Raw genomic sequence first — 22,388 nt, forward strand, 5'->3', positions numbered from 1 at the left:
CAATAAGAACAACAATGGAAAATAGCCACTAGGAGCAGTGGATTTGTAACGCAGGCATCGAGCTCCAGCATTAACCCTGGAGACAAAAACAGAGAATCTAAACCATTTCAGCACTTCCTCTTATAATACAGAGCACATAGTTTGCATGACCCTTGCATTGCAGTGCTTATAGCATCCCTCTGTTCTTCCAGCAGCTAAGAGTGTCCCCCATCTGCCCCCCACTTCTGGTGACTTTCAGGAGGCTATTTTACCTCTAATCTGTGTAGCATCTGGGGGAGACTCTACCTGGAACAAAATCTCATTCTCCTCAGATTTCATGGAGCCCTCATTTTGGAAACAGTGAAACTCTGGAATTTTCTTCCATCTCACTATAAAGGAAGTCTGTGAATTTCATCTTGACTCTAGGAAGAGTATTTTAAATTTATTTCTGACTCAATTGAATGAACAGTGACAGTTCAGTGCAAGTAAAAGTATGGAGCTATTTTTCCCCTTGATCTTCTTTGCAAGTGTCTAATTGGATGGATTCCAGTCCCTGTAGCCTCTGACCAGTCTCTGAGCACCAACAGACTTCACTAGAATCTCTTACTATAGACTTTCTTTCCATCTCTATTAAGTAAGGGGATTATTTTCTATGTGATTAGGCATGTTTCAGGTAAAGTTTGAAGGAAAAAATATGTCAAATTTGCATTGAATTCCAGGACATACTCTAATATAGAAATAGGTTGGGAGGGTCAAGAAAATAAATAGCTCACTTGGATAGTGTACTGCTTTGCCATGTGCACCAACTGGGTTCAAGCCAGACCCCCCCCCACCACCACCACCACATTGAAGGAGGGCAAGGAACCAGGAGAGTATTTTCTGAGGGGGATGCTCTGATGGGCTTACCTCTGGAGTTATTTTTTGTAACTTAACTACACCTGGACATAATTTTAACACTGAAACCAAAAGTCAGATGATGGCAGGAGAGAGAAGAAGGAGAAGGAGGAGGAGGGAGAAGAAAAGAGAAGGAAAGGGAAGGGAAAGTAAGGGAGAGAGAAAAGAGGAGGGGAGGGGAGGGAAGGAAAGGGAAGAGGAGAGGAGAGGAGAGGAGGGGAGGGGAGGGGAGGGGAGGGGAGGGAAGGGAAGGGAAGGGAAGGGAAGGGAAGGGAAGGGAAGGGAAGGGAAGGGAAGGGAAGGGAAGAGGAGAGGCAATTTAGAGGAGCAAGAGTAGAGGAATTTGTGTGGAAAATGTCCTCCTCTCAGCCTCAGGGAGGTATGGGGAACTGCAACTAGCGACCAGACTGTAAGCCATTAGAATGTTGTTCAGATATGTCTCTGGAATTCCAGGAGTGTTGCATTTGAGAGTGAAGCTTGGAAGGCACATCCCCATCTTTGGGAATCTTCACAGTTGTTTCTCTACTTGATCTTTCTACTTGGCATCTTCTTTCTCCTCTCTGTATACTCAGGGTCCATCAGTCTTCTCATTTGGCCATCTCCTGTCTTTCCCAGATACCTATTTTCAACCCTGGCAAATGTTTCCACTGTTTCTGTCTCTTCTAACACAGCATGTCTCTTGCCACCTCAACATCCCAATGCAAGGTATGATTTTTCTCTGCTAGTTCCTCTTCCTTCTCTTCTCTGCATCCTGTAGATGCAATCCTTTTCAATCTCGTCTCACTTTTACTTTCGATGTCATCTCACTTTTGCTTCTGTTTGGCAGGACTGTCAGACTAATCAGTTCTGCTCTCTGTTGAGGGACTTCTGCAACTGGGTTTGACATCCACTCTGTGCTTCACATACTACTTAGAAGTCAGGCCCTTACTGTGTAGACAAATCCATGTCATGTCACGCCATTGCTCCCACTGACTTGGCCCAGAACTGAAGCAGTGCCTGTGAATAACACACTCTTTTTTCTTTACTGCTCACTACTGGGGGTGGTCGTATTCCTCACAGGTGGCCAGGATGCTGGATTCAGCCAGAAATGGCCATGCTGGTCACTTATCTTTGTGTCTGCTCTCCTGGCAGGAGGATGAAGTGGTTCTCCAGTGCATCGCCAATGTCCACAAGGAGCAGCGCAAGTTCTGCTTGGCAGCCGAGGGGCTGGGCAACCGCCTGTGTTTTCTGGAACCCACTTCGGAAGCCAAGGTGAGCTGGACAGCCTGCCATATGCCTTCCCCCATGTCCTGTCAGCATTGTGTAGTTGGGGTGGCCAAGAGAGGGCGAGGGAGGTGATGAAGATGAAGTTTGCAAGATCCTGTTTATGTTTTTAAAAAATATCAGTCAAATCTAGGAAATGCCACGGTGTGAACCCAAAGTGAAGAACTAGGGGTGCCTCCTTTGTGGGTGCCCACCAGAACACTGACTGCCTTTAGGTAGCTGTCAGTCCTCACAGAGACAGTCCTTTAAGTACTTCCAAAACTTTGTTCTTATTCGTTCCAACCATCTGGGTGTAGATTCTTCACTCCCAGCTGTCAGTTGATTGCCTCAGGGACTCCTGGACTTATGAGCTAAATTTCAGTACAGTCTCAACTGTGACTATGTGGAGATTGTTCCTTCTATCTTCCTTCTCTGGCCTAGAGCAGAAAGGAATGCCCACTCTGGTCTCAGCCTGCATAGTAGTATATAATGTCAGGTCTCTTTAGTCTGACTTTGGTTCCTCTATCTGAAGATGGAGGATATGAGCCATGTTCCAGTCTGGCCCCCATTGCATTGAAGGTCTCTCTCTCTCTCTCTCACTCTCTCTCTCTCTCTCTCTCTCTCTCTCTCTCTCTCACACACACACACACAATTTTTTTATCCTTATTTATTTACTGGATAGAGACAGCCAGAAATCAAGAGGGAAGGGGGTGATAGAAAGGGAAAGAGAAAGACACCTCAAACACTGCTTCTTGCCTAAGCCCAACAGCTAACATGCAGGTGGGCTAAAGGTATTGTCTGTGGAGATGGTGTAAGAGTTGGAAATAGGACTAAAAAGCTGGATCAGGGGAGAGAGTAGCTCCCAAATATGGGGAAAGGATATAAATACCATTAACTGTAAACCCCATTGATCTGATCTGGGGTCCATATTTAGCACAGGAGCCCATGTAATCTCTGCATCCCTGTAGTTCTGAGCTCTCCTTCCATGGTCATAGCTGGGAACATTCTAGGTTACACTCATTTCAGATCCAGTTTTACTTGAGTGGTAGAGTATTTTGACCCAATCTCCCATTGGAGAGTGGGATAGTCCCCACCATTGTTCCACATTGAGGGCAATATACTGTAGAGGCCCACAAGCAGGTTTATGATGTTGTTCCTGATGGAGATGGCCAGTGGCAGTAGAGAAAGGGTTGAGGTCTAGGCCCTGTTAGAGGTCTAGGCCCATCATAGAGAAAATTGTTTTTGATGCATGCAAGAAACAGACAGTAGTTAGTGCTGTCTTGAACCAGTTTTATTTCTGTCCGGGAAACTCGTTCTGTTAAGGCCTTCAGCTGATTGGCTGGCAACCCACTTCTCAAGTGGATCACCTTTACTTAAAGTGAATTAATTTTACATATTTATTAAACCTATAAAATGCTTTCACATCAAAACCAAGATTGCTATTTGATTAAATAACTGATTAGTTTAGTTCTACTATTCTGAAATAATTAAGCATCCTATTCCCTGTGTCCAGTTTTTTTTTTTTTTTTTTTTTTTTTGCCATGGTGCCTTTTTCTAAAGCAGAAGTTAGTTGTGATTACTGTTTCTCCAGGATCTTGCACATGCTCATTACTATATCGTTCCTAGGCCAGCTACTTCATTTTTCATTTTTAGACAGATAAATTCACCATCCATGGTCCTTTTCCTGGTGCTGTGATGCTTCTATATGGTGTCAGGGTTCAAACCCACAATTTTATACATGTTAAGGTATGCAGTCTTCCAAATGAGGCATCTAGTTTTCTGTCCTCTACATTTTTTTCTGCATTAAACATACAAGCAGACATGTGGCATTGGACTGAGTCTCAGAGGCTCAGATGTATACTGTGGTAGTCATGTTTTCAGGAAACCCCTCTCCTCTCCTATGCTTCTCCACCCCACTGGTCACTGGTCTATGGACATAGGTCTCTTCTAGAGTCACATGAATAAAGGGAAAACAAAGAGGTAAGTTTTTTTTTTTTTAAATAAGCAGTAGATTTGATTTTCCTGAGGTATTTTCTCATTTGCTTCTGTCCTTAGCAAAATATCTTCCTTTTTGTCCTCTACAGTGTGGGATAATAGGAATATCATTAGATTAGAAGTCATTATCAACCATCAATTAATCATACAACTATGTGGAGATGATTTAGTCTAGTGTTGCTTCTCCTTTTCTGCCAAAAAAGGCATAGTCTGATAATTTTGGACCTGGATTATAATCCAGTAATACCATTAGTCCAGTCATCCACTGAGTTGAGCCAAAAGAGTAGTTTAAGTCTGTCAAAGTTTAAATTATGTCTCCACCATGCACCAGCTAAGTTGAGGTCTTAGGCAAGGTACTTTACCTTTCTGAGTTTAATTTTATCATCTGCTTAATGGGGATTTCATAGTAATTACCTAGTAACATATTGATGTTATTCCTCGCGCCCACCTTTGCTGCAGTTTTTATGAGATGTTTGTGAAATGACAGAGTGCGATCGAGAGTAACGCCAAGATAGACTGGCTGGGCTTCATGCCGGATTCTCGTACCGCCAAGCTGCACATTAAGCTCACGCGAGGCTGAGGCATGGTGTAGATGGAAAACAGATGATACCGTTTTTGCAGTACTAGGGATTAGTCGCCATTTTTTTACAGTAATCAGATATCAGAGACATGTCTTTCGTGAGTGTTTCCTCGAGGATGTCGAACTTGGATGCCTGAGTTGCACAGCAGATGTCATCGGCGTAGATGAACTTCCTTGAAGAAGTTTCTGGGAGGTCATTGATGTAAATATTAAATAGCGTAGGAGCCAGAACAGAGCCCTGGGGGAGGCCACTTGAGACAGGTCTCCATCTGCTAGACTTGTCACCCAGATGCACCGGGAATCTTCTGTTTTGGAGAAGAAACGATATAGTGTTGGCCACCCATGGAGGCAGGCATCTTGAGATCTTGACTAGGAGACCATGGGGCCAGACCGTGTCATAGGCTGCTGTGAGATCAACAAAGACAGCACCCGTCTTTAAATTCTTCTGGAATCCATCTTCAATGTAAGTTGAGAGGGCCAGGGCTTGTTCGCAGGTAGATCTTCCTGGGTGGAAACCAGCTTGGGCGGGTGATAGGAATTTCTCTGTAAGATGAGAAATACGTGACAGAAGCAGCCTCTCAAGCAGTTTGTAACACATGGAGAGGAGAGAAATTGGTCTATAGCTGGCGGCCAGTGTTGGGTCTTTCTTTGGTTTCAAAACCGCTATAATCTTTGCACGACGTCAAACTTTGGGCATAGACTCAGATTCCAAGATGTGGGACAGGAATGAAGCGAGCCACTTCTTTGCCGCGGGACCCAGGTTAAGAATAAGTTCTGGGGTGATGTTATCATAGCCAGCAGCTGTTCCTGGTTTAACCCTCTTCAAAGCGTCTTCTAGTTCAGACAGCTCCTCATGGGGCGCGAGCGCTTCCACACTACGATCATCATCTCTGGCATTATGCTATTCCACTGCAGAATACTGTGCCCCAGTATGGTTCCATAGCCCCCATGTCCACTTGGTCGATTCCAAATTATATTCCTCCATGAAGATCATTTCTGGAACCATCCGTTCCACCCCGGTTCCATGGCTGCCAGTTCTTAGCAACATTGCCCCGCCAGATATTCGTCGGGATGTGGCATCATCTAAGTTCATTTCCCACGTCTATGCTCGACCGGACCTGCCAATATACGCAGATATCTTGGCCCACCCTGTCCAACGCTTGACGTCTCGTCACCCAATCTGGTCCCCTTTGCCTACACTGAACTTCTCTGTTCCAGTCTCTTGGAAACAGAGTTGGCAGTCAGCTGAGGTAAAGAACAAACACCTCATCACAGACCCCTGCAAGCGTCAACCCGGCTTTGACCTAGCACGTTATGATTGGGCCCTCCTCAATCGCTATCGAACAGGCCATGGCCGGTGCGCCGCTATGTTCCATCGCTGGGGAGCCAGAGACGACCCGAACTGCCCCTGCGGCTCCAGACAGACTATGACCCACATAGTCAATGACTGCCACCTCTCCAGATTCAAAGGAGGTCTCGAAACTTTACATCAGGCTCAACCTGACGCTGTTGACTGGCTACGGAAGAAGGGCAAATGCTAGAAGAAGAAGAAGAACCTAGTAACAAGGTTGTGAATATTTAATGACTTAATATAAGTGTTCAGAACATTGTAATCTCTATAGAAACCATTGGCTGGTTTGATTTGATCTTACATAAATAAGATTACCTAAACTAAGATAAAAGCAATTATGTTTCATGGCCTATGAGTGCCAAGGGTTCCAGGGTTTTATAGATAATGGCAAAGGTTCTTGCTGCCGTAGAGTTTATGAAGACAATAGATAGTTGTTATTGTAACCAAGTTATTTTGGAATTTGTTTTACTTTGAAAATCCCATGGTTAGGAGTTGCTGTATCCTACAAGACCTCATCATGATATATGTCATTTAATGATATTTACAAATAACTATATCTTTTTAAAAATATTTATTTCCCTTTTGTTGCCCTTGTTGTTTTATTGTTGTAGTTATTATTGTTGCTATTGATGTCGTTGTAGTTGGATAGGACAGAGAGAAATGGAGAGAGGAGAGGAAGACAGAGGTGGGAGAGAAAGATAGACACCTGCAGACCTGCTTCACTGCCTGTGAAGAGACTCCTCTGCAGGTGGGGAGCCAGGGCTCGAACCAGGATGCTTATGCCAGTCCTTGTGCTTTGCGCCACATGCACTTAACCCGCTGCGCTAATGCCCAACCCCCCACAAATAACTATATCTTATATAGTGACACAACCAGTTGCTTCTGGTCTCCCTGGTCTAATATTATAGGTGATTTAATATTTCAGAGAAGTAGTCATTATTAGAAATGTATTAACAATTTAAGCCCACTGTTAATATTCAGTCAGGTTAACAACTTGAAACCTTAAGTGCTTAAATTAAAAAATATATATTCAGAACTTGGGTCTATGCATCAAGAAGTTTGAGACATTCAATCTATTGTCCCCTCTCATATTGATTAAATAGTGATTTGTAAGACCATACGATAATATGAATGTATATTAACACCATTCCCACCACCAAAGGTCTATATCCCTACCCCCTAAAGTAAAGCTGAAAGTATACCCTCACCTTCCACCCAAAGTTTTTTACTTTGTTTCAATACTCCAAACACAAATTCTACTTTGTGTTTCCCTTTCTGTTCTTCTTTTTCAATTTCTGTTTATGAATGGTATCATCCCATATTCATACCTTCTATATATTTTTTACCTAGTCACAGCTATTTTTATTTCTTTCTGGCCATTCTCTGCACATATCTCCAAGTTTTCAAAAATGTACTCATTATAGGTAGACATTCATTAACATTTCAGTTAGTTCCATATTGTTATGTGTTGTTTTTGCCGGGCTGGCTTCACGGGCGGGTAACAGACGACCAGGGACTCATGGTTGAGCTGTATGCAGTATCTCTTTATTCATGCAGGACGCAGCACAATCTATACCAAGCTAAGCTAAACTAAAAACTACAAACAATCTTGTCCTTATAAATATACTAGCCCAGTAGGGTGGGAACAGGATGCGTTGCAGAGAGGGTGGAGAGAAAAGTGACTGGTGAAAATCAGGGTATGACAAGGAGAGGGGGCGGAGCAGGCAAGAATTCTACCACTGAACCACCAATGCCCTGGAGGGAGGGTGGTGCTTGTTAACAGAGGTTATGTAAATAGAATACAGTGTTATGTAAATAGAATGCAGGGGGGATAAAACCAAATGAAACAGAAGGGGTTTTTAAAAGCAGAATTAGAAGCATACCAACAGTTATGTAGTCTTTACAGTAATTCATGTGTGTGGTTTTGTTGGTTTAACTTTTCTTCTTAGAGTAAATGTCCAGGAGCAGAATTAATGGTGTCAGGACCACAAACATAATGAAACTGTTTTCCCTAAAATACATACCAACTGTTACAGTTGGCATGCCCACTATCATTGCTTGAATGCGACCCTTTTATTTATAATGTTAGGGAAGTGCACTGTGAAAGCTTTATACACATATGCATACATGTGTGTGCGCACACATGCACACACACACACACACACACACACACACACGAGGTCACATTTATAGAAAGGGTGGAATAGTTTTCTAAGTCTGAGTTTTCTGCTACTATTCCTGAGAGTAACCTGCTAGAGGAACCCATTTCCATGACTTCAGGTTTTGTTGTAGTCAGCTACAGTAATCCATGCCTTTCTTTAGTCTGTCCTCTTCTTTTTTACTAAGTATTTTTCCTCATTCTCTGCTGTTAAAATTTATAACCAGCTATTCCATTCTGAATTTCCTGGAAGCTAGTGTAAGTAATGTAGTATAGTAAAGTGTGTTCCCACACTTGGCACTGGCCATAAAGCAAAGCAAAGACATCAAACACCACCCTTATCAGCCAGCCATTCAGTAACCTTGGGCATTCATAGTAAAGGGTATTTCAAGCTAGTTGAAACTCAGCTAAAGTTGAAATGAACTCTAGGGACAAGGAAGGACTCAGATGCTCCAAAGATACTGTTCATGTGTGAGTCATGAGGAGAAGAGGTCACATTGAAGCAAGGAGTGAGAGGCTGAAAGAATAAGGACAAGTAAAAGAATACCAAACATTTGCTATAGACATAGAAACTATTCGGCACTTTGGACAGCTCTTGTGAGTGATTCCTTTGCACCAGGACTCATTCTTTAAAGGTCTGTTTGCATTATGGATACTAATTGATAGAAGCACTATTCTCCAGCTAACCTTTCTAGTAAGCATGGCTCCAGGAGTTAGGAGGTGTCTTGTTATATAGGAAACACTCAAAATTAAAGCCAGAGGCCAGGAAACATTGTTTATTTATTAACAAAAGTAGAAAATGGGTTCCCAAGAGGCAGAAATTTAACTCCTTTTCTCCTTTTTCTTCTTCTCCTTCTTCTTTTCTTCTTCTTCTTCTCCTCCTCCTTCTTCTTCTCCTCCTTCTCCTCCTTCTCCTCATCCTCCTCCTTCTTCTTTCTAAATCTCTTATTTACTTTGTATTTTCAGTGAAGGGTCTTGTTTGGTTCAACTTTATATATAAAAATTATAAGACATGCACAAAGCCAAGGACCCACGGAAGGATCCCAGTTCGAGGCCCCGGCTCCCCACCTGCAGGGGAGTCACTTCACAAGTGAAGCAGGTCTACATGTGTCTGTCTCTTCCCCTCTCTGTCTTCCCCTCCTCTCTCCATTTCTCTCTATCCTATCCAACAATGACGATATCAGTAACTACAACAATAATAACTACAACAATAAAACAACAAGGGCAACAAAAGGGAATAAATAAATATTTAAAAAAATCATAAGACATTCATAGACTACTCAGTACTGATATGTACAGTTGGACAGGAACCACAGGCTACCTGTTAGATGTACAAGGATCGCCCCCTCTCTCTTTTAGAAGTGTCCTTTAAAATTTTATCTAAAATTAGATAGAGACAAAGAGCAGTTGAGAGTGAAAGGGGAGATGATGAGGAGTGAGAGACTGAGATCTGTAGCATTTCTTTACCACTTGTGAAGCTTCCTTCTGCAGGTGGGGACTAGAGGTTTGAACCCAAGTCCTTGCACATAGTAACATATGCCCCCCAAACAAGTGCACCACCAGCCTTAGATTAGTCTCTTATATTAATTCCACAGGCGTAACATCTGGGACCACCCAGCTGCAAAAGTCATTATTACACCTGGAAAATTCCCAATCTAGTAGCTTCCTGTAAAGCTATGGTAGTTTTCCTTCTCCAGATGCAGACTATCAATCAGGGGTTCTTGCTACATTAAGCAGTGCTCCCTAGCACCATAATTAACAAATTGGCTTATCAGGTTGCCCTAGGAGCAAAACTGAACAAGTCAGATATTTGTGCAGAGAAGTAAAATGTCATCATCTTTATCCCACAGTTTTTTTCATTTATGACAATTATTTAGTTATCGGCCTTGTCAGATGTTACTGGGCCCCCAATAGATTCTTAAACCCTGACGCCCACTTCCCATAGTAATAAGTCATCATCTATTCTACAATTTTTTTTTTGTAGAACAAGTTCTATAAAATTTTCTGTCTACATAGTAGGCAGAATAAAGAAAATTTCTGTCTGAAGTGATTTTTAACACACCAAAATTTGTATGTTTATTTCACTGCATTTGATGATGATGAAAAGGAAATTGATGGCGTGGAACCACTTTCTTAGTGCCCAGTAAAGACAAGAAGCATGTTTAAAGTTTCTGAATGGTCTATGTCTCAGAATGAAGTCCTTCTCTGACTGTCTCTTAATGAACATGCTTCACTCAAACTGAAAAATCAAGTTTTTCATATTTATTTTATTATTGATTAGAGATAGAAATTGAGAGAGGATGGTTAGATAGGGCTAGAGACAGAGAGACACCTGCAACCTTGCTTTACCACTCATGAAGCTTCCCCTCTTCAGGTGGGGACCAGGGGCTAACCCAGGTCCTTGTACTCTGCAATGTAAGCGCTTAACCAGGTGCACCAACTTCTGTCCTCCCAAATCAAGTTTTTTGACACAATCTTCAAACTGAAAATTTACAAGTGGAAAAAATTTTGAACAAGACAGGTGTGGGGAGAGAGATAGACAACTGAAAATTCCTTCAATACAATGGGGGGCTGGGCTGTAATCTGGGTTGCTCACATGGCAAAGCAGTACACTGCTCAAGAGAGCTGTTGTACTGGCCCACCAAGTGAAATTTTGTCCATATTACCATATTTTCTTTTGAAAATTAAAGGTTGACTCAATATGGTTTTTGAAAAATTGTGTAGGCTCACAAGATGCAGGATTAAACGTCTGCAATTGTACAAGCATCATTATGTAGATGACAAAACCTAAGAGTTTTTTACTAAAACTGCACCTTCTTTTGTGTTCTACTAGTTTAACTCAATAAGAGGTTTACTGTTTACTTCTGATAAAAAAAAATAAATAAACCCAACCTGTGTGAATTTTCAGAGCTGGAGGTCCCGCCCTAGCAATTTTTAGTTGATATGTTAGTGTGTAGCATTGTCTATGGAATTAAGCTCATCTGAGAGGCCTATTATAAAATTTATTTCAAAAAACTCCCTTATCCTATAGTATAAAGAGACGTATAAATTGAAATGTCGGTCCCCACATCCTTACCCCATCATGTACCAGGCATCATTATATAGCACTTAGGTGTTCTCATTTAATCTTTGCAAGCCTATGGAGAAACTATTATTATTGTTATTCCCTGAGAGGGAAGGTACAAAAACTTTGACAGTGCAACATTCTGAAGATATCTATTCCAAACTTGAATTGCTAATTTGCATAATACCCAACAGTTAAAGTATAAGATGAATCCAAATTTAAGATAAGTAAATCACCTTTCTCTAACTGGCTGGATTTTAAGGATACTTGGGCAGGATTCCATACCCTTCCCCACATCAGTTCTCTAAATGCTTGACAATACCAGGCACTTGGAAGGATGGATTTTGCTTAAATCAGATATAAAGTATTAAAATGCAAGTGCTATGAGAAAGCACATAATTCAGTGTTAAAACTTTACAGCTGCTTTTTCAGTAGAAATAAGATTATTGTATAGTTTCTATAGTTTCTATTGTAAGTTTATAAAGAGTATTGAAGCACATTACTAAATATATCTGTATTGAGACACAAAGCAAAGAAATGCTGTAAGGGGAGTATTAAAGCAACTACTACATTGATTATGATGTCTTTTCTTCTCCCCTCCACCAGTAAAACACTGTACATCATGATGGTTAAGCAATACAGTACACCAGGGGAGACAGCCTGGTGGTTATGAAAAAGCATCAGAGCTCAGACCCATAGGAATACAGAGGTTACATAGGCTCCTAAGCTGAATATGGGTCCTGGATCAGATCAAATCAATGGGGATTACAGTCAACAATATTTATACATCTTTTCCATATTTGGGAGTTACTCTTTTCCTGGATCCAGTTTTCTATATTATTTTATTATTATTATTTTATTTAAGAAAGGATTAATTAACAAAACCATAGGGTAGGAGGGGTACAAATCCACACAATTCCCACCACCCAATCTCCATTTCCCATCCCCTCCCCAGATAGATTTCCCATTCTCTATCCCTCTGGGAGCATGGACCCAGGGTCATTGTGGGTTGCAGAAGGTAGAAGGTCTGGCTTCTGTCATTGCTTCCCCGCTGAACTTGGGCGTTGACTGGTCGGTCCATACTCCCAGTCTTCCTCTTTCTTTCCCTAGTAGAGTGGGTCTCTGGGGAAGCGGAGCTCCAGGACACATTAGTGGGGTCTTCAGACCAGGGAAGCCTGGCCGGCATCCTGATGACATCTGGAACCTGGTGACTGAAAAGAGAGTTAACATACGAAGCCAAACAAATTGTTGAGCAATCATGGACCCAAAGCTTGGAATAGAGGTGAGGAAGTGTTAGGGGGATACTCACTGCAAACTCTAGTGCACTTCTGCTTTCAGGTATATATTTTGCAGTAGTTTACGGATACGTGTGAACATAAGCTCTCTCTCACAGAAACTGGTGTATATCTAGGTTTTGGGACTTTGTTAGAAAGTGAACCACCTGAGATGAAATTAGAGTATACTATGAAAGGAAAGGTCTCACCCGCGTAATGAAGTTGAAGGGTTGTCATTCCACATGTGAAAACTCTGGACACAGTCTGAAGTGAAGCATGTTGAGGTGGCAATCGTTGTGTTGGTTAGGTTGTGATCAGCAGATGCAATATTATTTGATATAGATTGGGAGAGGCATACGGGAAAGTGGGCCCTATCCAATGGTTCCAGGACTGGGGGAAGTAGAGGCTCCATAGTGGAGATGTGAGGTTCCTGCTGTCTTAGGGTTCCAAAAGATAATCGATAGTTAATGTTATCATCACATTATTTGTTAATTGGCTTAACTTTGAAAAGTCCTTTTGTTAGGCTTTGCTGTACAGTACCCAGTATCTTGTATATAGCTGTGCTATTGGTTGCTTCTGATCTACTTGGTCTAGGCTTTTGAGAGAGTCTGCATATCAATTACACAGCCTATATATTGAAAAGATTCAGTTTGTATTTTGAAAAACTTCAAGACATACAATTAAGTTTTCCATCTCGTATTAATTAACTAGTGATTTATATGACTACATTTTACTAGGAGTGTACATAAACACCATTCCCACCACCAAAAGACTGTGACCCATCCCTCCCACCCACTCCCACCCCCCCCACTGTCCCAGGAAGCTGCATTTCTACTCCTCACCACAGGATTTTTACTTTGGTGCCCTACTTACAATTTGGTCAGGTCCTGCTTTCAGTTTCCCTTTCAGATCTTCTTACTCAACTTCTGTTGATGAGTGGGATCATCCCATACTCATCTTTATCTTTCTGACTTATCTCACTTAACATAATTCCTTCTAGCTCTATCCAAGATGGGTCAGAGAAGGTGGGTTCATTGTTCTTGATGGCTGCATAGTATTCCATTTTGTATATATACCACAGCTTTCTCAGCCACTCATCTGTTGTTGGGCACCTGGGTTGCTTCCAGGTTTTAGCTATTATGAATTGTGCTGCTATGAACATAGGAGTACACACCTCTTTTTGGTTGGGTGTTATGGAGTCCTTGGGGTATAACCCCAGGAGAGGAATTACTGGATCATATGGAAGGTCCATGTCTAGACTTCTGAGAGATTTCCAGACTGCTCTCCACAGAGACTGTACATTCCCACCAGCAATGCAAAAGAGTTCCTCTGTCCCCACAACCTCTCCAGCATTTGTTGCTGCTGTCCTTTTTGATGTATGCCATTCTTACAGGAGTGAGGTGGTATCTTAGTGTTGTCTTAATTTGCATTTCTCTGACAATCAGTGACCTAGAGCAGTTTTTCATATGTTTGTTAGCCTTTTGGATATCCTCTGAGGTGAATGTTTTGTTCATATCCTCTGCCCACTTTTGGATGGGGTCATTTGCTTTTTTGGTGCTAAGTTTGCTGAGCTCTTTATATATTTTGGTGATTAGTTTCTTGTCTGATGTATGGCATGTGAAGATCTTCTCCCATTCTGTGAGGGGTCTCTTTGTTTGTTTAATAGTTTCTTTGGATGTGCAGAAACTTTTCAATTTGATGTAGTCCCATTGGTTTATTTCTGCTGTAGTCTTCCTTGCAATTGGGTTTGATTCATCAAAGATGTCCTTGAGGTATAGGTGGGAAAGTGTTTTGCCAAAGTTTTCTTCTAAGTATTTGATTGTTTCTGGTCTGACATCTAGGTCTTTGATCCATTTGGAGCTGATTTTTGTTTCTGGTGAGATAAAGTGGTTCAATTTAATTCTTCTTCATGTTACAACCCAGTTTTCCAAGAACCATTTATTGAAGAGAGCCTCCTTTTTCCATTTAATCCTTTGGGCCCCCTTATTAAAGATTAGATGTCCATAGGTGTGGGGATTTATTTCTGGGCTTTCAATTCTGTTCCACTGGTCTGTGTGCCTATTTTTGTTCCAGTACCATGCTGTTTTGATGATGATGGCTTTATAATATAGTTTAAGGTCTGGGAGTGTGATGCCTCCATTTCCGTTTCTTTTCCTTAATATGGTCTTGGCAATTCTAGGTGTTTTCATGTTCCAGATAAATGATTGTAGTGTTTGTTCTGTTCTCTTAAAGAAGCTTGGTGGAACTTTGATGGATATTGCATTAAATTTGTATATGGCTCTGGGGAGAATATTCATTTTGATGATATTTATTCTTCCAGTCCATGAGCATGGGATATCTTTCCATTTCTTCGTATCAGTTTCTATTTCCTTCAGTAGTGACTCATAGTTTTCAGTATATAAGTCTTTCACTTCTTTGGTCAACTTTATTCCTAGGTATTTGATTGATTTTGCTGAGACAGTAAATGGGAATGATTTCTGGATGTCTTCTTCTTCAGATTTAGTGTTTGCATAAAGAAATGCCACTGATTTCTGTACATTGATTTTGTAGCCTGATACCTTGCTATATTGCCTAATAACTTCCAGTAGTTTTCTGCTGGATTCTTTAGGTTTTTCTATGTATACTTCATATCATCTGCAAATAGTGAGAGCCTGACTTCTTCCTTTCCAATCTGTATTCCTTTGATTTCTTTCTCTTGCCTGATTGCTATGGCAAGAACTTCCAATACTATGTTGAAGAGTAACGGTGACAGTGGACAGCCCTGTCTAGTTTCCGATCTGAGGGGGAATGCTTTCAGCTTCTGTCCATTGAGTATGATGTTGGCTGTAGGTTCGCTATATATAGACTCCACTATCTTGAGGAATTTCCCATCTATTCCCATTTTTTGTAGAGTTGTAAGCATGAATGGGTGTTGGATTTTGTCAAAGGCTTTCTCTGCATCTACTGAGATAATCATGTGGCTTTTGGCTTTGCTTTTATTGATGTGGTGAATGACATTGATTGACTAAGGATGTTGAACCAGCCTTGCATTCCTGGGATGAATCCCACTTGGTCATGATGAACAATCTTTTTGATGTGTTGCTGTATCCGGTTGGCCAAGATCTTGTTTAATATTTTGGCATCTATGTTCATCAGAGATATTGGTCTGTAGTTTTCCTTTTTTGTTCTGTCTCTATCAGCTTTTGTTATCAGGGTGACGTTGGCTTCATAGAAGGTGGAAGGGAGTATTCCTGTTTCTTCAATCTTATGGAAAAGCTTAAGAAGTATGGGTACTAATTGTTTCCTGAAAGTTTTGTAGAATTCATTTGTGAAGCCATCTGGTCCAGGACTTTTGTTGTTGGTGAGGTTCTTAATAACAGTTTCAATTTCTTTGTCTGTGATTGGTGCATTTAGATTTTGTAGTTCTTCTTGGTTCAGTTTTGGAAGGGCATATGCTTCTAGGAATTATTCCATTTCTTCCAGATTCTCTAGCTTGGTGGCGTATAGTTCTTTATAGAAGTTTTGCAGGATTCTGTGGATTTCTGTGGTGTCAGTTGTGATATCTCCTCCATTGTTTACAATTCTATTAATTTGAGTCTTCTCTTTTTTTTGTTTGGTAAGTCTGGCTAGGGGTTTGTCAATTTTGTTTAATCTTTCAAAGAACCAACATTTGGCTTCATTGATCTTTTGTATGGTTCTTTTATTTTCAATGTTGTTTATTTCTGTCTAACTTTAGTGATTTCTGTCCTTCTGGATGCTTTAGGGTTCCTTTGTTCCTCTTCCTCTAAGTCCGTGAGGTATGCAGTAAGGTTGTTCATTTGAGCTTCTTCTTGGTGTTTAATATGTGATTGTATTGCTATAAGTTTCCTTCTCAGTACTGCTTTAGCTGTGTCCCAAATATTTTGATAGGTTGTGTCTTCATTTTCATTTGTTTCCAGGAACATTTGAATTTCCTGCTTGAGTGAGTCTCTGATCCAGTGGTTCTTAAGGAGTATGTTGTTTAGTGTTCAAATTCTGTGACTTTTAATAATTGTCTGTTTGTTGTTAAATGTTAGTTTTACTCCACAGTGGTCTGAGAAGATACTTGGGATGATTTCAATGTTCTTGAATTTATTGATGTTGTCTTTGTGACCTAACATGTGGTCTATCCTTGAGTATGTGTTATGTGGTTTTGAAATGAAGGTGTATTCCAGTTTTTTGGGGTGAAGGACTCTGAAAATGTCCAAGAGGTCTAGTCTGTCAGTCTCTTCATTCAATTCTCTTGTATCTTTGTTGGTTCTCTGCTTTGTTGATCTAAGTGTGAGAGTGGGGTATTGAAGTCTCCCACTATTATTGTATTACTATTGATGTATTTTTGAAATTCTTTCAGTAAGTGCTTGATGTATTTGGATGGTCCCTCATGGGGTGCATAGATGTTAATGATTGTTAAGTCTTCTTGGCTGATTGATCCTCTAATCATTATGTAGTGTCCTTGTCTATCTATTATTACTTTATTTAATTTAAAATCTATCGTGTCTGAGATGAGAATGACTGTTCCTGCCCTTTTTTGTTGTCCGTTAGCCTGTACGATAGTTTTCCATCCTTTCACTTTAAGTCTGTGCTTATTTTGTTGTGACAGATGGGATTCTTGCAAGCAGCATATGGTTGGATTATGTTTTCTCATCCATGCCCCTACTCTGTGCCTTTTTATGGGTGAGTTTAAGCCATTGACATTTATTGATATTGTGGATTTAATGTATTGTAGTGCCATTGTTCAAAAAAAATTTTTTTGTTTGCTCTGATATATTGCCAGTATTGTAGTGATATTCTTGTTTATAAGAGGTCTTTTAGAACCTCTTTCAGGGCCGGTTTGGTGATGGTTGCCTCCTTTAACTGTTGTTTGTCTAAGAAGGTTTTGATCCCTCCATCTAGTTTGAATGAAAGTCTAGCAGGATATATTATCCTTGGTTGAATCCCTTTTTCATTCAGGGCTCGATAGATATCTTGCCATTCTCTTCTAGCTTTTAGAATATGAGTGGAGAAATCTGCAGATAATCTTATGGTTTTTCCCTTGTATGTGACTTTTTGTTTCTCTCTTTCAGCCTTTAGCATCTTTTCTTTATCCTTGCTTCTTCTCATTGTGACTATGATGTGTCATAGTGTCTTCAGGTCTGGGTTGATTCTGTTTGGTACTTTCTGGGCCTCTTGAATCTTGATGTCCTTTCTGTTATTCAGGTCAAGTTTTCTTCTATTATTTCCTCTAGAATGTTTGCTTCCCCTTCCTCTCTTTCTTCCTCTGGCAGGCCAATTATGTGAATGTTACTTCTTTTGAGATCATCCCATATGTCTCTGTTGTTGTTTTCAGTGTCTCTCAATCTCTTTTTAAGCTCTTTCACCTCTTTCTTCATTTTCTCTAACCAAGAGGGTTAAATAATAGGAAAGCTATCAGGGGAGGGGATTGGATACTGAATTCTGGTGGTGGGAAATGTGTAGAGTTGTACCCCTCTTATCCTATGGTTTTTCCAATGTTTCCTTTCCTCTTTTTTTTTTTTTTTTGTTGCCAGGGTTATCACTGGGGCTCGGTGCCTGCACTATATGAATCCACTGCTTCTGGAGAGTAGTTTTTCCCCTTTGGTCACCCTTGTTGTTTATCGTTGTTGTTATGATTATTGTCATTCTTCTTCTAGCGTTTGCCCTTCTTCCTTAGCCAGTCAACAGGTCAGGTTGAAAGCTGGCAGGAGCTGCTTGTTGCTGGCTTTGAAAGTGACTGGGATCCATGTGGATTCAGTCGGCTAGGAAGGATCGTCAGTTTCCCCAATGAATGGGTACTCACGGGACGCAAAACGAGAAGGTTGATCCAATGCATCCCTTGCATTATTGTCATTGATGTTGGATAAGACAGAGAGAAATCAAGAGAGGAGGAGAAGACAGAGATGGGGAGAGAAAGAGAAGCATCTGCAGACCTATTTCACTGCTTGTGAAGCGATCCCCCTGCAGTTGGGGAATTGAGGGCTCAAACCTAGATCTATACGCCAGCCCTTGCGCTTTGGGCCATGTGCACTTAACCCACCGCACTACCACCTGGCCCCCAGTGTACCTTCTTATAGATAAATTAAAAAAAAAAAAAAGGAGTAGAAAGTTGGATCAGGGAAGAGAGTAGCTCCTACATATGGGAAAAGTATATAAATACCATTAACTGTAAACCCCACTGACTTGATCTGGGGCCCATATTCATAGCAGGAGCCTGTATAACCTCTGCATCCCTGTAGGTATGAACTAGCATTCCTTGGCCTCAGCTAGCTAATTCTGGGCTGCACTGATTTCAGGAGCCATCATCCTCGAGTGGTAGAATATGTGGCTCAACTTCCCTTCAGAGAATGGAACATTCCCTACCATTGTTGATCCACATTGAGGGCAAGTTCCTATATGGGCCTGCAAAGGAGTCCATTATGTTTTTCCTGATGAAGATGACCAGTGGCAGTGAAGAGAGGGACCTGTTAGAGGTCTAGGCCCATCATATCTGTGTATGAATCCCATGCTTCTCTGACTAGGGCCCCAGGTGATGGGGTAGCCTGGTAGTGACCAAAGAGTCACCATTAAAGTATGCCATTCTCTTGCCTTATCCAGCTATTATAGTCCTTACTTTGTCTGACAAGGTTAGCTTTGGAGTGATTGAGGCAAGTGCAATAGGAATTAGGTGAGGAGAGTGTCTAAGTCTGAACAGAAACAGTTTGATTAGGTACTTTATGGTCTCTTTTTTAGGTCTTTCTACTTGCTTACTACATTTATTGACTCACAGCAGTCTATTGTGTGCTATTGCTTTAAGGTATATCTTTTCCCCTGACTTATGGATACATGTGTACATAGTCCCTATCTCATGGTCTAAATCTAGGTTTTGAGGCTTTGTTAGGAAGTGCACCACCCTACATGGAACTAAGGAGTCCTATGAGCTAGGAGATGTCTCACCTGAGTAATGAAGCTAGAGTGTTGACATTTCATGCCTGATGTCTCTGGATGGAATGTGAATAGAAACATGTTGAAATGGAACTGGTTACATTGAATAGGTTGGGATCAGCAGATGCAGTATCAATTGGTATGAATTGGGAGAAGCATGCAGGAAAGTGAGCCCCACCCCAGAGGTTCCAGGACTGGAGAAATATGGGTTTTGTAGAGAACGGGGAAGGTTCCTGCTGTTTTAGGGATTAAGAAAGCAATAACCAAATTATTTGACAATTGGGTTAATTTTGAAAATCCCATTATTAGAATATGTTGTATCATAGAAGATCTCGCCATAATTTATGTCCTTTAATTTTATTTACATGCAGCTGTATCTTATAAAGGGATACTAACGGTTGCTTCTGCTATCCCTGGTCTAAGCTTTTAGGACATTTAACACTTGAAAGAGGAAGTCATTATTAGAGATGTATTAACAATTTCAGCCCACTGTTAAAATTCAATCTAATTACCAATTTGAAGTCCTTAAGTGCTTAGATTGAAAGAATATATACTCAGAGCTATGGTCTATGAATCAAGATGTTTAAGACATTCAATCCAGTTTTCCTCTCATATTAATTAGTGATTTGTGAGACTATAAGTTAATAGGAGTGTATACTATACCATTCCCACCACCGAAGGTCTATGTCTCTCCACCCTCTCCCTCTCCCCCAAAATGAAGCTGAACACCTACCATCACCCTCACCCAGAGATTTTTACTTTGGTGCCATACTCCATACTCAGTCAGATTCTGCTTTGAGTTTCCATTTCTGTTCTTCTTTCTCAACTTCTGTTTATAAGTGGGATCATCCCATACTCATAGTTGTCTTTCTAGCTTATCTCACTTAACATAGTTTCTTCTAGCTCCATTCAAGATGGGTCAGAGAAGGTGAGTTCATTGTTCTTAACAGTTGCATAGTATTCCATTGTGTATATGTACCACAGCTTTCTCATCCATTCATCTGTTGTTGCGCATCTGGGTTGCTTCCAGGTTTTAGTTATTACGAATTATGCTGCTATGAACATAGGTGTACACATAACTTTTTGGCTGGATGTTATCGAGTCCTTAGGATATATCCCTAGGAGAAGAATTACTGGATCATATGGAAGGTCTATTTCTAGCCTTTTGAGGGTTCTTCAGACTGCTTTCCACAGCTGTTGGATCAATTTATATTCCCACCAGCAGTACAGGAGGGTTCCTTTATCCCCAAAACCTCTCTAGCAATGGTTGCTGCTGTCATTTTTTGATGTATGACATTCTCACAAGGGTGAGGTAGAATCTCAATATTGTCTTTATTTGCATTTCTCTGACAATCAGTCACATGGAGTAATTTTTCATATGTTTGTTAGCCTGTTGGATCTCTTCTGTAGTGATTTTTTGTTCATATCCTCTGCCCATTTTTGGATAGGGTCATTTGCTTTTTTGATGCTGAGTTTGCTGAGCTCTTTGTATATTTTGTTTATTAGTCTCTTGTCTGATGTATGGCATGTGAAGATCTTCCCCCATTCTGTGAGGGGTCTCTTTGTGTGATGGTTTCTTTGGCTGTGCAGAAGCTTTTCAATTTGATGTAGTCCCATTAATTTGTTTTTGTTTTAGTGTTCCTTCCAATTGGTTTTGTATCTTCAAAGATGCCCTTGAGGTTTAGGTGGGAAAGTGTTCCACCAATGTTTTCCTCTAAGTATTTGATAATTTCTGGTGTAACATATAAGTACTACATCTAGTCATATGAAAACCTAAAGAATCCAGCATAAAGCTCCTTAGAATCATTATGCAATATATCAAAGCCCCAGGCCATAATATCAATGTACAAAAATCAGTGGCATTTCTTTATGAAAACACTAAGTCTGAAGAAGGGGATATCCAGAAATCATTCCTATTCACAGTCACAGCAAAATCAATAAAATATCTAGGAATAAACCTGACCAAATGCCGGGATAGCCTGAGGGTACTTCTTCCCGAGCTAGTGCTCTCTGGGTTGGAGAGAACTCAACTGGAGCCGATCTAGGCTGCTGCGTGGGAGAGGGATCAGGAACTCGTGCCGCACTAACTTCGCAGGAGATACACTCTAGAACTCTCGGAGCCGGAAAGCAATTTCCAAGTGTCTTTAGTCAGAAGAGCAGCTGTTTTTATACTCTCCAAGTAGGGTGGAAACAGGATGTGATATAGAGAGGGTGGAGAGAAAAGTGACTGGTGAAAATCAGAGTTTGACAAGGAGGGGGTGGAGCAGGTGAGAATCCTATCACTGAATCACCAATGCCCTGGAGGGAGTGCTTTATGTAAATGTAAAAGTGATTTATGTAAATAGACCAAAGCTTTGAATGGGATTAAATCTATCCCTATATAGGCATATGGTTAAGCAGAAGCCAGGGGGAGCTGGCATACTATCCAACAACCAAAGAAGTTAAAGACTTGTATACTGAAAACTATGAGTCACTATTCAAAGAAATAAAAAATGATACCAAGAAATGGAAAAACACCCCATGCTCATGGATTGGAAGAATTAATATCATCAAAATGAACATTCAACTCAGAGCCATATTACAGATTTAATGAAATGGCCATCAAAGTGCCACCAATTACTTTAAGAGAATAAAACAAAAATTTCCATAATTTATCTGTAACCAGAAAACGCCTAAAATCACCAAAACAACTTTGAGTAAAAGAAATAGAAATGGAAGGATCATACTTCTAGATCTCAAACTATATTACATTGCCATCATAATCAAAACAGCCTGTTACTGGAACAAAAATAGACCACAGACCAGTGGAACAGAATCTAGCCCAGAAATAAATCCCCACACTTATGAACATGTATTTTTTTATAAAGGAGCCCAAACTACTAAGTGGAAGAAGGAGGGTCTCTTCAATAAATGGTGCTAGGAAAACTGGGTTGAAACAT

At 40.7% G+C, this 22,388-nt stretch overlaps 1 protein-coding gene across 1 annotated transcript in view; it reads left to right on the forward strand.

Annotated features, from left to right (window-relative positions):
* The window catches only part of RYR3 (ryanodine receptor 3), a 691,732-nt gene that overhangs the window by 196,981 nt on the left and 472,363 nt on the right, over positions 1-22,388 (forward strand). Inside the window, exon 2 of the mRNA XM_060175180.1 lies at positions 2,005-2,124. Within this exon, the coding sequence (XP_060031163.1) occupies positions 2,005-2,124 (120 nt within the window). The remainder of the gene's footprint in view (positions 1-2,004; positions 2,125-22,388) is intronic.

Source organism: Erinaceus europaeus, chromosome 16 (genome assembly GCF_950295315.1).
Source record: "Erinaceus europaeus chromosome 16, mEriEur2.1, whole genome shotgun sequence".
In the NCBI taxonomy this organism is placed as follows: Eukaryota; Metazoa; Chordata; class Mammalia; order Eulipotyphla; family Erinaceidae; genus Erinaceus; species Erinaceus europaeus.